Consider the following 16621-nt stretch of genomic DNA (forward strand, 5'->3'; position numbering starts at 1 on the left):
CTGCGTGCAGGTATGTATGTATGTATAGAGAGAGACCTGTATACATCTGTATTTATATATGTTTGGCTGTGTATGTTATATACACACATAAATATATTTTAAAGCAGGTGCCAAGTGCTATCTAAATAAAACATTCTTAGTCATTTTCTAGCTTCTTTGCTACATATGCTGGAAAGGTTTCTCCTTGCTAATTCAGCAAGAGGTTTGTAATGTAGCACATGAACCCAGCACAGAAGCCAAGAAAGGTGTCGAAGATCTCGAAATAGGCTGTAGCATGTCCCCAAGTCCCCGGCACGTCACATCGCAGACTGTTCAACTGAGGGACAGCCCCAAACCAGCCTTTCAGCCCGATCATTTGAATTTCCCAGGTCCGCTCTACGTCTTGGCGGATCTCCCGTTGCTTTGTTTGTCCCCCCAAATACGGGGATTGGTAGTGGCTGCCCTGAGCCGAGCAGTAGCCAAATAACACATGGAAGGCTTGGGTTTCTCATTAACTCCAGAGTTGATATAGTCCCATCTCTCGGAGCACCAGCCAGTTTTGCTGCCTCCATCCCAGCCCTGCTGTCCCTCCTTCCCTGCCCAAGCTCTCACCTCGCTCCGCAGCCCAGGACAGGGACCGCTCCCGGGAGGACAGCGGAGGAGCTGCGGGATGGACAAGAAGAGCAAAATGCAAGCAGAGAAGGTAACCATGGCTCGGCGGTAATTTTGCACTAGAATTTCTGCAGGAGCCCAGCGCTGAGCAATGGCATCTATTGCTTGCCGAGACCAAAACCAACAAAAAAAAAATCCCCTCCCCTAATTAATTGCTCTTTGATATCTGCATACTGAGCGCAGGGGCAAAGGGGTCAAGGGATTAATTTTTTCTTTTTAAGAGCTCTGTCAGCTCCTCAGATAATTTTAACTGTGATGGAAGGAAATAATACTGAAACAGCACTGCTGAAAAATACCATTTTGGTCATTTTTTCCTAGCTGTTCTGCTTCAGCGGTGGTGCTGCCCGTGCGCTGGGATGGGGCAGGGCACGCTGCTGCTGCTGCCTGCGCTGCTGCAGCGGGCAGAGCTCCCGCTCGCCGCGAGCACCGGGGCGAGGACGGGCAGCGCAGCGGGGAGAGCCCCGGCACAGATTGCTCTTTGTGGGGCAACCCCACTCTGCCCCGGGGGCCTGATCCTGCCCACCCCCAGGGGCTTTCCCTTCTCCTTTGGAGCCAGCCAAAGCGCCTGTGCTGCTGCAGCAGCATCCCTGGGCAGGGGGGTCCCTTGGGACAGGGATGGGGTGCAGCCCCCCCAGGTTTGGGCAGGGCTAGGACAGCGGGGTGAGGCTGTTCTCTGCTTTCTCCCCCAGCACCTCACGGGAACGCTGGTCCTCTCCGTCTTCACAGCGGTGTTGGGCTTCTTCCAGTACGGCTACAGCCTGGGTGTCATTAACGCCCCCCAGAAGGTAAGCCGAGCCCCCCCAGGCCATGCACAGCCAAGGGACGAGGGCTTCGGGGCGGCCAGGGCTGGCTTCTCCCTTGCCGAAGCCCTCAGGAGGGCTCTGTCCCTTCCCCAGGCGCCATCTCCCGCAGTACAAAGCCCCCACGATACGGCAGTGGGGTGAGACAACAGCGAGGACCCCCCGCTGTCACCCCCCCCGTGAAAGGAGCGGGGCTCCGCACGTCATGGTGCCGTCGCCACTGCAACACGGTCCCTGCGCCCAGACCAAGGGACAGCACCTCTCCGCAGGTGCCGAATCTGGACACCGCGCTCACCCCGTCCCCGGGAAGCGGCATCGGATGAGGGGGGATGCTCAGAGCCTGTCCTCGCTGTCCCTCCCTGCTGGGGGGGTCTGGGTGCTGGGGAGCTGTGGGGGACCCCAAGATTCCACCCCTGGGGAGCCTGTGATGAAAAGCTTTTCCTGGGGCAGAAAAAAACCCAAAACAGGGGCTGGGGGTGGTTACAGGTTTGAGTCGACGGCGGTTTTCCTCTTTGCCCACCACAGGTGATAGAAGCCCACTACGGGCGCGTGTTGGGCATCGTCCCCCTGGACAGACATGCCACCAACGCCTCCGGGGAGGATGGCACCAGCCCCGTCCCCGGCACCGAGACCTGGGGTGGCACCGAGGGCACGTTCGCACCCCCGGCCGACACCGGGGAGGACCTCGCCACCTCCCCGCACATCCTCACCATGTACTGGTCCCTCTCCGTCTCCGTCTTCGCCGTGGGCGGCATGGTCTCCTCCTTCACCGTGGGGTGGATCGGCGACCGGCTGGGGAGGTGAGAGGACCTTGTGCGCTGGGACTCGCGTGCCGCAGCCCAAGCCTTTTTTGTTTGATTTTTCCCCTAGAACCGTTTCCTCTCCGTAGAAATACAATTTGTGTTATTTTCCTCAATTTAATGAAAAAAAAAACCCTCAAACCTCCAAAATACTGTTCCAACCACCGCAGAGGTCTGGCTTATTAAAAGCCTCAATTATAAATCAGACGTTTTATGGCAACTTTTAGCACTTCAGACAAGCAGCTGACGAGCAGCCTTGATTAACTTCCGAATTCCCCCTTCTTCCCGTTGCGGAAGGGAGAGGAGGGCATCGGAACGGCGTTTGCGCAGGATGCGTAATACACTTTTAGCTACTCTGATTGCACCCCTGCCCGATATTTTTCAGTGCCTACGATCATTCTTTTTTCCCCTGTAGCGCTGATTAAGTCACTTAATAGCTCTGGTCGTGTGTCGCGACGGCTGCTTTGGCTGAGAGAGGTGCCAGCACGAGCTGAGCCGCTGCTGCCTTGCAGGGTGAAAGCCATGCTGGTGGTGAACGTCCTCTCCATCGCTGGGAACCTCCTCATGGGGCTGGCGAAATTCGGGCCGTCTCACATGCTCATCATCGCCGGGAGAGCAGTCACGGGGCTGTACTGCGGTAAGTCCAGGCAGGGTCAAGCACCGCAAACCAACCCCTTGGTGGGTGCTGGGTGCTCCAGGGCTGCAGTTAAGAGTTTCCTATATTTTTTAGTCTTTTTTTTAGTTCAGAAGGGATTTCACAGGTGGGAGTTTCCCTCTTCTCCCTACGTCTGTCCTTCTCAATCCAGGGTCTTTCCCAGCAGTATTTGGGGTGGCTCTATCGTGAAATCAGTTTATTTTACCTATCCTAGGAAGGCGCGAGTCCCTCCTCTGTATCTCGAGGCTCGATCTTGGTGGTGGCTGTTGTAACAGTATGTTATTAGCCACGCTGTTCAACGCGTTCCCTAGACAACAGTCCTATCTAGCAGATAGCACAGGAACACTGTACGGAGGGAGGATAAGATAGTAGGCAAATAATATGGAACCACATTAGAATTAGCTTAGAAATAACAGCTCATTATCGCTGTGACGGGTATGCAGATACAATACTCCGCTCGGAAGGTTCAAGGCAAGTTTTAAGAAAGCTCTTTGCTCTGTGATAACTTCTCCCAGCAGACGATCTCTGCTCCACGCTCATATGTGTGTTCAAGTATAAAGGCTCTGAACCCGGGGATATCCGAGCACCTTTGCAGGGTGCGGGTGGTTCCCAGCCAGGCACGAGGGACTTGGTGGGATGTGGGATGCAGCACATGGGCTCCACCCTCCTTTCCCGTTTGGGAAGCGGTTTCTGCTGGTTGCTGAGCTGTGGTCGAGAAGAGGTGACGCCTGCATGTGCTTGGTGCAGGGCTCTCCTCCGGACTCGTGCCCATGTACGTCAGCGAGGTCTCTCCCACGGCCCTTCGAGGAGCGCTGGGGACGTTGCACCAGCTTGCTATCGTCACGGGTATCCTCATCAGCCAGGTAAGAAGAAAAGCGTATGAGTCCAGAGAGGGTATTTCAGAGACTAGGGATACCCCAGTGATATGCCGGGGTATCGCTCATCATTCCACCCAAAACTGAAGGACAGTGGGAAGCAATCTGCTCTGATGGGGATAAACTCCTACCCCGAGTCAGAGGTGTCCTTAACAAAGGTGACTTCTCATGAACTAAAAAGTACTTCTGCAAACAATTTCTCCCCTCTCTTGCGAAGTTTTTGTACGCATCTCATCAGAGTCAGGCTGGATCCTGAACATGAGATCCCTGACATTCAGGTGCTCAAAAATGGCTTCAGCAGAGAAGGAGGGAGTCCAACATCCCCACAGCATTTCCCACCAGGACAGGAGTCCCACCTACGTGACAGGCTGGCACATAAATGTACCAAGAACCAACACATCCAGAAAAACTTAACATAACCAGAAAGTTCATCTAATCTGACTTAGCCAAAGACTAAGTGGACGGACCATGGGGAAAAAAGCTCACAAGGCAGGTCCTGCCGGCTTCACTGGCTGTGGGAACACAAAAAATGCTTTGCAAATTGTGGAAGGAAAAAGGTTGCAAGTACTGACAACCCCTCTGGAGCACCTTCTTCAATGCCATACTCACACACTGAAGCAAAGCTCAAGTTAGCCTATTTGCTGAGCCTGACGTTGCGCTGCGGCCCTGGTGCTCAGACTCTGCTGGTTAGTGGCCGGGCAGCTGGGGCATCCCACGCTTGGACCTCCATCCAAGCTCTGCACCTTTTCCATCCAAGCTCTGCACCTTTGTGGACTTGCTTAGGACACACATGCCCATAAAAACCCATACCCTAACAACCCAGGAGAGCAAGGTCTGAGGAGAAAACATTTCACTGGCATGTCTGTATTGGCTGAGCTGTTTATGCAGTGGTTCTGGCCAGTGGTTCTGCTGGTGGCACGTCCCAAGGAGGACCGAGCCATCCCGGGGTGGGGAACAGCCCTGCAGAGGTTTGTCCCACAGCGCCTGTAAGCCAAAGTCTTGCTCATGACATTTTACGCCATCTGTTCATTCCCTCCTTGTAAATATGCATCATCACTAACGAAATCTAATCGTTAGGACTGATAATTGGTATTTGCTTCTTGTTTTCCTCCAGGTTGTTGCTTCGCAATGCCATAGTGCTCAATCGCTTTCTTGTTCTAGGGTGCAAAATAAGCCATTCAAAGATGCCTCAATTATTCCAGGTCCTCGGACTAGACTTTCTCCTGGGCAACGACGAGATGTGGCCCCTGCTCCTCGGTCTGTCCGGTGTGGCTGCCCTCCTGCAGTTCTTCCTGCTCTTACTGTGCCCCGAGAGCCCCCGATACCTTTACATCAAACTGGGGAAGGTGGAGGAAGCTAAAAAAAGTAAGAGACACATTCTGGGCTTGTCTGGAGTTGTCTTTATACTCTACATAGTATTAAACACAGAAGGAAAAGCCCGGCTGAGGGCTCACATGTGTAACTGGGTATAGTTGCTCCATCCCACCCAGCACATTTGCAGGAGGGATTTCGGACACCTGCATATAGTCACTGCCTACGGCACGCTTGCTTCTATGTCGCATCTTTTTCCATCAGAGAGATCGCATCTAGCAGATGCCACCCCCCCCAAAACCCCATTCAGTTGGAAGGGATTTCAATCAGGTGTAAAAATGACATCTGGGGGACAGCCGATCTCTCTATCCTTGGTGCTTTTTGCAACTACACAGCAAATCCATAGCGGTTACTGCAACCGCTTATACATCTTCCACCTCCTCAGCTGGTTCCAGCCATCTCTACAAGGAGTAAGAGCAGTCAACGGTAGGAGGTGAGAACCCAGGAGCAAGTAAAACAGAGGATGTCCACGTGCTTGGGGGCAGAGGTGCATGCCCCTGCTCTGAGCTGCTGAAGTATAAACTAGCTCTGGACCAGAAACTATTGAGATATGTTTGCATGGGACTAATAAACGTTGCTGAGGGATGAGGCTTGAGCGTGGTGTCTCAGAGCTTTCGCACAACTAATGTGCTGCTGCCCTACCAAGCAGACACACCTTGGTCCTTGACGTGCCATAGGAGTCCTCAGAGCAAGAGGACACTACCGTCCATGTGGTTGGCTTAGCCTGAGTTTTGGCTAGAGAGATTCTTGTCCTTACTCTGCTCCTTATCTACCACTGAAAATAAAATGTCAATTATTTTTTTTCTTAAGGTTTGAAAAGGCTCAGAGGAAACTGTGACCCGATGAAAGAGATTGCTGAGATGGAAAAGGAAAAGCAAGAAGCTGCTAGTGAAAAGAAAGTCTCCATAAGGCAGCTTTTCACCTCTTCGAAGTATAGGCAGGCTGTCATCGTGGCGCTGATGGTGCAGATATCTCAGCAGTTCTCAGGAATCAACGCGGTGAGTCTCTCAAAAACATTTGGCTTTAAGGAAATCCACACTGAGCAGGAAAAGGCAATACTGGCTCCGTCCGAGCCACGTAGGGGTGAAGAGAAGGTTTTCCTGTGACTGCAGTAGGCTCCTCGGCCACCACCATCGGTGTCGAAGGTGGACCTCACCGCCGAGCCGGGCTGCGGGAAGGCAGGAGGGGAGAAGGGTGCGAGGGAGTTCAGCACGAGACCAGCTGGCTCGGCGAGCCCACACTGAGCTCTCCCGCGACCCTCCTCATACCTGAGTTCGTCAGCAGTTTGCTCTCTTTAATGACTACCTGCTCTCCCCAGGAACCACATAATCACCATCTTTTAGCTATTTTTAGCTAAACAGGTTTTGTAGCACCTCCTGGGATACCAGAAATTACCATTTTATATCTAGAAGCATGGAGCCTCCTTTTCAAAACTGGCTAAAACTCAAATTTTTAAAAGTCTGGTGGCAACTTTACAGAGGTTGAGGTCTCTGTCCCACCGGCTTTCAAAACTCGAGCATTTCCGCATCGCAAGGCGGAGCAGCACGCAGGGATGCCTGGCTGCCCCAGCTCGACGCTGTGCCCGGCCCCATCACCAGCCGTGCGGTCAGCCCCCCTTTACCTCCTGCCCTTAACTTCCACGAGATAGCAATCACCTTATTCTTTGAGAGAAGGGAGAAATCTGAGTCATTCCAATGTAGCGAGGATATTTTAAAATTAATTTAAAACTCAGTTATATTAAGGTATTTGTCTCCAGCACTCGCTGCTGGTGATCTGGCTTTCAAGATTAAATGTGGGACTACATGGAAGAAAACAGTTTTAAATGTGCAAATGCAGTAGCTCAGGAGGGGAATTTCAATGGGATTTTTTAACTCCCTCAGGCTCCTTTGAAAGTTTCAGCTTTAATTATTATAACAAGCCATTAAAAAGTTGAAAAACTAATCATAATTAAATTACTTCACATCTCAGCCAAGCAAGAACAATCCTTCCCTCAAAAGAACAAAAAGTTCCGCCAGCCCTGTTGCCTAATCCTTCATCCTGATGTATTTTGATAGATCTTTTACTACTCTACAAACATTTTCGAGAGAGCTGGAGTTGACCAACCAGTTTATGCAACCATTGGCGTTGGAGTGGTGAACACAGTCTTCACAGTTATCTCCGTAAGTAAATATTTCTGTCCCCCCAGACTACAAAAACAAGTAAGCTACAATGTGGTTTTGAAACAGGATTTTATCCTAGAGCTGGGGCTGACCCTGCACACCTTACTGACGGGAAAAATCATTCCCTGGGCAGGTCTCATTTGAAAAATCAAGCTTTGAAATACAACCCGTTGCTATCAAACAGCGCTGCTAAATGCCTCGTGAGTGAAAACTGCATCAGGGAAGCTCTGGTAGCTCAGCGTTTGCCCCAAAACAAAAGTTGCCTTCGAGACTGAAATTCTGCAGGTCCTATTCCCTGGGGCAGCAGGCAGGGGATTGGGGGTGCGATGGGGAAGCCAGCAGCTCCCAATCTCCCTCTTACCTGTTATCTTTCAGACTGTTTTCTGTATGTACATAGCACCCGCACGAGTGATAGCCAAAGGCTATTCCACAGCAATAAAAGCCATCTAGCTTTTAAAAGCAATCCTCATCGTATCTATGCAGTGCTCTGCAGCAACGGGAGGATGGTTCCGTGTTCACAGCCTTCTCCTCCGTTCGTCTCTCTCCTGAGAGTATTAACACAGTTCCAGTCAGCAGGCAATTATTTTTTTTATGTGGCCATTAATATAAGAAGATCAGGAAATGCCAAGCCCGTTTCCCTCAGATCTCTAGAAAGACCTAGGGAGCGACGGACTTTTACGAAGCAGGACTAGCAAGGTAGAAACACACAGCTCTAAGAGATCTTAGTCCAGCGTGCATGAGATAGGAGGTCTTGGGGTGAACCTGCTTTAGAAGAAGTCCATCACAGATCCCATACAGAGGAGAAACCATGATGTTTGTTGTGAAACGAGGCACAGAGGTGTGTGGAAGAGGTCCTTCTCCAGCTTGGGGGGTCTCTTGCAGTTCAATCTCTGCCCCAGGGCTGTGGTACTTGCAGCCTGGGGCATTTGCTCTTTGCTTCTTTTGGCCAGGAGCACTTAAAAATTACCTGCATCTGTCAATAAATGACAGATCCGGATCAAAAGGCAGAAGCACTGACAGCCGGGCGGACCTTGGCAAGAGAGGAAGGGAGCGCAGAGGCTCGCCCTCTGCAGCTTCACGAGTTAGCGGGATGAACTGCCTCCAGCAAAAGAGATGGTCTCCTGGAAGCATAAATCGTTTGCTGTAATGGCAGGAAAGGTTGAGCTGATGGCCAAAGGCGTCCTTTCAAGCAGAGGGGAAGGAGCAGCAGCCTCAGAGGCTACGGCATGGTATCTTCGGGCAGGCCAGATGCACTGTCCTCTGGAGTAACCTACATCTCCCCACTGGGTGAAGTGACTGGTACAGACTTAGATGTTGAAAGTTGGGTGAGGTGACTGGAGTCCACCAAGAGTAGTTGAGAAGGAGCAAGCTAAGCCTTGGGGCTACCAGGGAAGCAAAAGGAATCTGGGAGCCATTGAAGGAAAAATCCTGGCTCCAGCTGCTACACAACTATCCCTGCTCTGGGACAGACAAGGTGCAATGGCCCATAATATGTCTTGAATCATGCTACATTTTGAAGGCTACTTCCAAACTAATGCAGATCTAGTAAGTTTATTCTTCCTGAAAAAAACCAAGAGAGAAAAAAAGTCCATAGTCAGCAATACCCGTGTAGGAGCGCTGGGAAGTCCTGAGAGCTTGGAAGTGCACGAGCTCTGAGTATACGTGGGTTTGCCTTGCCCTTGGCAGAGCAACTCTTCAGTCTGGCTCCCTAACAGCCACCGCAGAGTTTCTGACACTTGGAAACCAGCACATAAGTCTCTACCACGAGAGCTAAGAGGGCAGGAGTGCGGTATGGTAGTGGTAACAGGCTGCTCATTGCTAATGGACCTGATCAAACCTCCTGAGAGCGGCGGTGCTGGAGACCGAGCTGCTGCATGTGTTTCTACAGGTCTTTCTGGTGGAGAAGGCGGGCAGGCGGTCCCTGTTCCTGGCTGGTTTGATGGGCATGTTAATAAGCGCCATAGCCATGACGGTTGGACTTGCGCTCCTGGTAAGGATTTCCCTCCATTTTTTCTCCATGGTTTGCAAACAAGAGAAGACAAACCACCCTCTAAAGTGAATGTTTTGCATTTTCATCTCAAAGACGTTCAGAAAACATTTGTCCTTAGAAGGGACAGTTCAAAGTGGCCATAGCTGGAGCCATCTCTGGTGGCAGTGCCCGAGGATGTTGCGCTCTTTGGCCTCTGAGATACCCCAGTGCTGCTAGAAAGGACGTGTGTCCCCTGTCCCCTCCCTGAGCCCACTGGCAACCTCAGCTCCTTACACAGCAACCGCACTATTCCCTCGGCATAATCCCATGCTAAGAAAACTCAGGGCGTATCTCCATGTGCAAGCACTGTGTGCCCTAAACCCTCAACCTGCGTCTCCCTGGCTTGGTGCAGGGATGCTAGACTAGCGTCTTGTCATAGAAAAAGGGACAACTTATTCCTCCCAACACCCATGAGAGGGGTCGGGCTGTGAGACATGGGGCAGAATAGGCAGAGGATGGAGCCAGCCCCCATCAAAGTCAATCCAAACCACTGGTGCAAGCTCCTGTCAAGATGTAAAACCAGGTAAGGGATGGCCTCCTTTACTGAACACCCTGGTTATTAAAGAAAACACCATTTTGCCTCTTCCTGGCCGTGCTGCAGGCAAGGAGAGGGCTCAAAGGTATAGCTGAGCTGATAGCTGTGAGCTCCAACATCCCTCTGCAAGCAGCAACGCTGGCTCCACACGCCCAGCCAGCACCCGGCACAAGAGTTTAGAGCTTTAATTATGCACGTCCAGTCCCCACTTGTCTCAATAGAAAGAAATTTCGGAAAAAGCAGCCTAATTAAAAATAATTAGTGATAATTAATGACAGTCATGTTGGGACTGTAACACCGAGCGCACCCTCTTGCAGAGCCAGTTTGCCTGGATGAGCTATGTCAGCATGGTGGCGATCTTCCTCTTCGTCATCTTCTTTGAAGTTGGGCCCGGGCCCATCCCCTGGTTTATCGTAGCCGAACTGTTCAGCCAAGGCCCGCGCCCCGCTGCCATCGCCGTCGCCGGCTTCTGCAACTGGGCCTGCAACTTCATTGTGGGAATGTGTTTCCAGTACATAGCGGTAAGAAATCCCTCTAAAACCGTACAAATAAATGACTGGCAGAACCCCGCTGCTGGGCTCCCGAAGCACCCCAGTGGGACGTGGACGTGCCTCCTAGATCTCCATCCCCAAGGCCCGCCGGGCACCTCAGCCCCCCGGGGTAGGAAGGGGAAGCCATCCCTGCGGTGCTGATGGTGGTGTCCCCTGTTGTCACTTCCCCCACTGCAGGATGTGTGTGGACCATACGTGTTTGTGATCTTCGCGGCTCTGCTTCTAGTCTTCTTTCTGTTTGCGTACTTCAAAGTACCGGAGACGAAAGGAAAGTCTTTTGAGGAGATCGCAGCCGTGTTCCGCCGCAAGAAGCTCCCAGCCAAAGCCATGACTGAGCTGGAAGACCTGCGAGGCAGTGAGGAGGCATAGACATCGCCATGCACCCCGAAAGGAGGGACTGAGCGTGGACCTCCTTCAGGCACCGCAGGAAGAACGTTGGGCAACAGTCTCATTTCACAAAAACCTTGCAGCCGGCAGACCAGGAGGACCCATCCGTTGGGTGCCTTCTGGCTGCTGCGGCTCACACCTCCGAGCCCCAGGTGCTAACCTGGCGTTTTACTCTGAAATACTCGGTACAGCTGGGCTGCAGGAAGAGCCAGGGAAAGGACGGGAGGAATATGTTACATGTGTGTCTCCACGCCCCGCTGGAAGAGCCCGGTGGGATGACGATGTTACGAGTTGGCAAAGCATTACATTGAGCAGGGTCATCACTCAGCTGGAATGAAGGAAAGAGGGGTCGGCTGATGCTGTAGCCTCATGTTTTCACCTTTTTGTCCCATTCTGGCTGCTTTCTTCTGCTGAGTGATCTCATGCCTTGAGAAACCAACTGCTGGTGCAGTTGCGGCAGCAGCACACAGCACTGATCGCCCAAGGTGCCAAGGAAAACAGACCGAGCAAAGTCCCCTTTACTCTTGCCTGTGCAGAGGAAGAAGGTGGATCCCACCCAAATCGGTTGGGATGCACCTCACTTGCTTTGCTATCCGTGCATTATGGAAATGCTGTCCAACCTCACAAGGATTTCTCAAGTCACACCATTTTTCAGGAGAATCTTAGAAACTCTGGCTGGGCTGATGTGCATGTTTTTTCTTTTGTTTCAGCCAGACTATTTATCTCCTCTTTCCTCCTAGGAAGCCTTTCCTCCCTCCTTTATCTCTGCTGCAGCACAAGACACGCCACATCACTGACCACACAACGGGCCCGGCCACTCCCAGCCCCCAGGTCAGGAGACTCAAGTCCTGCTGCCATCCCTCCCATGGTGTGACCATCGCCAGGTCACCTCCCCTCCCTGCTCCTCCTTCCCCACCCTCTGCGTCTGCCTCCCCTTCCTTTTGTACCATGCTTAGACCCACAGGCTCCAGCTTAGACCCACAGGCTCCAGCTCAGTAACAATGAATGATAAAACAAAGGGGAAATTGCAGCGTTAACTGGAAGGCGCCCCACTGACCCCACCCCACTGTGCACCACTTATGGTTTTGCTGGCTGGATGTGCTTCAGCCAAGCCAGTGTGCAAGCAGGAGGTTGTGTTGTTTCTATAGCCTTGTTTGTGTTCGTTTTGCTTCTTTATGAGATCCTTTTATGTGACAAAATCAAACTGCAAGGATTTTTCTGCCTTTCTTGGGGGATATGTTGGAATCATTGTAAAAGCCTGCTCTCCGTTTGCTTGACCTTTAAGATTTGCATGTTCCTTGTTGTGATACCAGGTTACTTTCTAGCAACGTTCTCAGGATGGAAGCCCATTATTTATCTAGAGATGAAACACCAGCATTGCTCGGTCACCGCGAGCTCATCGCGGCTGTCAGTGAAGCAGTGACCATAATGTAACAGAGGATCAAGCGTAACGAAAGGCGTGAGAATAGATGGGCCAAGGAGGATCACAGGCTGCTGCTATGGGTTTGGTTTTAGGGAAGGTTCATGCTCCTTTCCATGTGCCTGAACTTCTTCCTTTGTAGACTTTACTGCCTTGGTATTAAGACCCTAAAGCAAATTCCGGTCCCTTCCAAGTGACTGGAAGTGTAGCCACGAGGTCCACTGGGAGAAGTGTCTGGCCCCGGTATGTGCACTGGAGCAATAAGATTGCACCAAAGCCTTTCCTGGACTGACTGCTGGGATTTAACTAGAAGAGAACTGGGTCAATGCTGTCATGTGCTACCGCGGTGGGGGACCTGGGCCTGACACGGGGCACGCGGGGCGTGTGGGAACCAGGGCACAGACGAGAGCAGCAGAGCTGGGGCGCAGGCTCGGGGTCGAACCGTCAGCCTGTGTGCTGCAAACAGGTCTCCCCAGGTGAGACTAGCTGAGACGGCAGGCTCAGAAGCTCTCCATGGTGTCTACTGCAGTTAGTTAAATATTATAATGGATTGTCTGAATGTAAAAAAAAAAAGGAAAAAAAAAGAGATGGATTCTTGCTTTCAGCAATGTTATCTATGTCTGTTACATAAAAGTGACAATGAACAACATCTACGGCATGTGTTGGCTTGCGCTGTTCGGTCTTTTTTCCCTCTGTACATCTCAGACATATGTCCAACTCCAGGTGGGAGGTATTTTCCTGGCAGGACACGTTTGCTCCATGGGTGGTAATTGCTGTGCAAACCCTCAGCTAAATCCCTTTAGAAATGGATGGTCCAGAGGTGAGACTGCGGGGTTGGGAGGCAGCCCTGGAGCTGGTGGGAGCTGGCTCTGCGTTGGGATGAACCCTCACTGGAGATGTGCCGGCGTCTAACCCCAGCCATCCCCACCGGCCACCTGTAAAAGCCCCCTGTGAAGCACACCTCCACGTGCATGGATGCTGCTGCAGCTTAAAACTTGGTGCTGGGGCCTCTCTAGGCACGATAGGCAGGAGGAGCATTTGGGGAGAGATGGGGTTCGAAGCAGATTTGCCCCTGTTCTGAGGGCAGAGCCAGGCTGGGTTCCCTCCAGGAATGGGAGGATGGGACAGCAGAGGCGGGGTGGCAGTGAGGGTGCTGGCACCGGGGTCCTGGACATCCCGCTCGGTCCTTGTGGGCCGGCCAGTCAGCACAAACAGAACGGCTGGAGCTATGGCCGCACAACGGCCGTACAGGCGGTTTAACATGAGAAAGGCTGTCCAAAACTGCTTCGCTAATCTTCTGCTGAGCTTTGTCCTCATGCCTGAGGGGCATCAGTCAGTGACACTGCCAGTAACTCAGCAGTGGGGGATCATTTATTCAGCAACACTCGGAGCAGCCAGTCTTTCTTTTCCTGTGTGTTACTAGGTGAATGAGAATAGAAAACCTGATCCAATTACCGTAGTGCAGCACATACATTAGTTTAACAAAGCCCACAACACTAACGTTACCCATAGCTATATTCCGGAACCGCCCAGAAGATCTGCCTGGGGGTTCAGAGGCACTTAAATAAAATGACTCCGTAAATACAGTTGTCAGCTGAAAGCTATGTGTACATTTAATCAGGCTTTCTTTCCTCATTTCATCCCACACCTCTGTGAAGCTTTTGGCTGCGCTATAGTAAAGACCATATAGCTTGAAGCAGGAGTCTCAGAGCTAGCAGACTTCATATGCCAATAATTGATTTTTTTTCCAGGCTGCTGCCAGCGTGCTGTGAATCCCGCGGGCTAACAAGGCGCACACTGCGCTCGGTCGGTGCCGAGTTTCAGGTTGTGCTTCCTTGCAGCTGCTGTGCATAAGGGAAGTCAGTCTTCTCCTTCCAGGCTGCGACCTCCCACCGGGGACCCCCTCTGACGCTCCTGGGCCACAACTAGACAACACGCCTTCATGCATTTTACTATTATAATTTCATTTATTTGTATATTCCCCTGGCGATGATACTTTGCTCATCCCGGGATGTTTCCAATCAATTCTGCTAATGGTTGCAGCGGGGTGGGCTGCAGCCTGGGACAAGATGTGCAGAGCTCGGCGCTGCTGAAGGCTGCAGCAACCCCTGTCCTCACCAGGGCTGCGGTGGAAGGATTAAGCGGATACGCTGGGCTGAACTATCACAAGCGCACTTTTACCATGTTTGATGATGCAGGAAGGGGTCATACGAGTTGGTTAAATCTGCAGATATGTTTACTTTTGTCTTGTCACATCAGGCTAGTAATTAGGACTGTACACTTTATCTGTCCTTGCAACATGCAAGTTCCAGTTAAAACTTGTTCTGGAGACACAGCTTGTTGAATCGTTATTTTTCTCTCTCAGCGTTACAGTTTTACTAAGTTGCTAATCATTAAGAAAATTTAAAAGACCAAGTCATACTTATTAGCTAAATGGTCGTTGCACTTTAGTTAACATGCGAAATATGTTCCCCTACTGTGGCTGGCTAATAGTCCAATATAATTAATAATCCCTGAGAAAGCATCTTGTCAGCAAGAGCTTTGGCAGTGTTTTCCTAATGTGCTGCAATGACAGCCATTAAGACTTTTCTGTTGTGTCAGATAAATGGCTAACGATATCTAGTTTCCCACTCTCTAGGCATAATTTTAAAATTAGTTTGACTTCCCTAATCCAATAAACTCAGGACATTTGGCCCCATTAACACTTTCCACACTAATTTATCACAGATTTTTCTGCCTCACTTCCACTTGTTTTTCATCACTGAGAAGCACTGTCCTCCATCTCCCGCGTCAAACAGCTGATGAGGATGAAGAAGAACCAAGTACTACCTATGCAGGGACCGAGTCTTTGAGGTATGATTCATTTTCCGAGGTGCTCATGTCCTTATCTTTCACTGAAATCTATGGGACCTGAGGAATCACAAGGCAGGACATCAGGTCTCGATCCAGCAGCACATGTAAGCATGAGATTTAATTTAGGTAACTGAGCCTATGCTCAGGTGTTTCACTAAATCCTGAAGCAACACTGGCAAATTTTACCCAGAGGCACAGCTTGAATAGCTGTGCTGAAAGGGAAGGAATCTCCTCCCCAGCAGGGTGGCGATGAATCCTGGCTGTAGATCAGCAGTCCTTAAATTTTACAGGCTGTAGGTCTAACTGCAGACGCGAGGCTTGGGCAGCGCCTTGTGGGTTTGCCCCCCTGTATTCACGAGAGAGTGGCCCTCGTGACTATGAAAAGCACTGGGGCCCCCCAGGTCGTGGGTGGGAGATCACTGTTCCAGCACCATCGCAGCTCCAGGAGGAGGGAACAGCTGGAGTTGCTATGTGTTGTCCCCCTTCCTAGCGGGAGTTACAGGTGATTCCCGCTAGCTCAATGTCCCTGCACTGTCACCGCTTGCCTCTGATCTCCAGTGCACGCCCAGGGTCCCTCCCTGGGTAATTCAGACAGCGCGTCTGTCTGTGCACACCTCATTCGACTGCGTTTGTCCGGCTGGGCTGTTGTGTGGACCACCGAAGAGGTAAGGGTGACCACGGAGCAGGCAGAGGCAGTACGGCGGTAGTTTTAAGGCCTCCCGAGGCATGGAGCCCCTAATAATTGTAGGAACCACCCCAGAACCCCTTTCTCAAGGCCGATGCAAACGCAAGGCGAGTCACCGGCAGCGCATTCCTTCTCTGCAGGAAGCAGAAGGTGAACGGCAGGATTAAGGCAGTGCCTGGCGCAGAGTGGGGTGCCTATGGCGAGGTCACTGCAGAGGCTCTTTAACTGGGTTCGCGCTACATGGAGACGTTGCACGTAGGAGCTCAGAGAGTCTGCTGAGCATGGCACTGTCCTATGGTGGTGGGGATCATCGGTCCCCAGCCTCTCTCATGTCCTCCTGCTCAAGGCTGAGCCCAGAAGCCAGCGTGAACCCTCACCCCCAACAGTCAGGACATGTTGGTGGGATCCCAGGTAAGACAGCTCAGCAGTTGAAAGAAAGACGCTTGCTCAAGTTGGAATAGGGTTGTTTACACTGCTTTGCTCATAATTCTAATTTCTAATCTTGTGACCTGAACCAAGTCTTGCTGAACGAGCCTCCCTCTGCTTTCCCGTGGTGCTCACCCAGCGTTGAGGGGAGCAAGGCTGGGTAAACTGCTCTGCGACTGGCCCTCTCTCAGCTAGCCTGCAGGGCTTGCCTCCGGCACCCTCTTCTGTCCTCCGAGCACCCAGGCCACCACCCCGGGCTGTCCCAGGACACTGCTGCCCTCCTTGATGTTCCCCGGAGAGATTTCTCCCAGAAGCCAGCGATGCACCACGCAAGCAGCTGGAGCGAGGAGGCAGCGTGAGCCAGGCTGCACCCCCGGCTCGTGTTGGTGTAAACACCACCTCCTGCGTTCTGGTGGGTTTGCTG

General features: G+C 51.8%; 2 protein-coding genes across 2 annotated transcripts; both read left to right on the forward strand.

The window, feature by feature from the left end:
* The first annotated feature begins 688 nt into the window (after window positions 1-688).
* LOC142085638 (solute carrier family 2, facilitated glucose transporter member 2-like) lies at window positions 689-2676 on the forward strand. Its single transcript, XM_075157702.1, has 4 exons — window positions 689-699; window positions 1265-1436; window positions 1977-2251; window positions 2667-2676. Exons 1-4 carry the CDS (start codon window positions 689-691, stop codon window positions 2674-2676), a joined length of 468 nt encoding a protein of 155 aa, XP_075013803.1.
* Window positions 2342-12882, forward strand: LOC142085446 (solute carrier family 2, facilitated glucose transporter member 2). The gene is made up of 8 exons (XM_075157398.1): window positions 2342-2888; window positions 3654-3769; window positions 4984-5146; window positions 5963-6150; window positions 7207-7311; window positions 9200-9301; window positions 10193-10396; window positions 10604-12882. The coding sequence occupies exons 1-8, from the start codon at window positions 2774-2776 to the stop codon at window positions 10793-10795; spliced, it is 1185 nt and encodes a 394-aa protein (XP_075013499.1). The 5' UTR covers window positions 2342-2773; the 3' UTR covers window positions 10796-12882.
* Window positions 12883-16621: the final 3739 nt, after the last annotated feature.

Source organism: Calonectris borealis, chromosome 9 (assembly GCF_964195595.1).
Source record: "Calonectris borealis chromosome 9, bCalBor7.hap1.2, whole genome shotgun sequence".
Lineage (NCBI taxonomy): Eukaryota > Metazoa > Chordata > Aves > Procellariiformes > Procellariidae > Calonectris > Calonectris borealis.

What these genes read in the sequence shown, in the direction of transcription:
- LOC142085638 (XM_075157702.1), top strand. An exon ending in TCATTAACGCCCCCCAGAAG is followed by an intron (nt 1,437 to 1,976) that starts GTAAGCCGAGCC and finishes TGCCCACCACAG; the next exon opens with GTGATAGAAGCCCACTACGG.
- LOC142085446 (XM_075157398.1), top strand. Translation starts at nt 2,774, where the DNA reads ATGCTGGTGGTGAACGTCCTCTCCATCGCTGGGAACCTCCTCATGGGG. An exon ending in AGTCACGGGGCTGTACTGCG is followed by an intron (nt 2,889 to 3,653) that starts GTAAGTCCAGGC and finishes TGCTTGGTGCAG; the next exon opens with GGCTCTCCTCCGGACTCGTG. An exon ending in CAGTCTTCACAGTTATCTCC is followed by an intron (nt 7,312 to 9,199) that starts GTAAGTAAATAT and finishes GTGTTTCTACAG; the next exon opens with GTCTTTCTGGTGGAGAAGGC.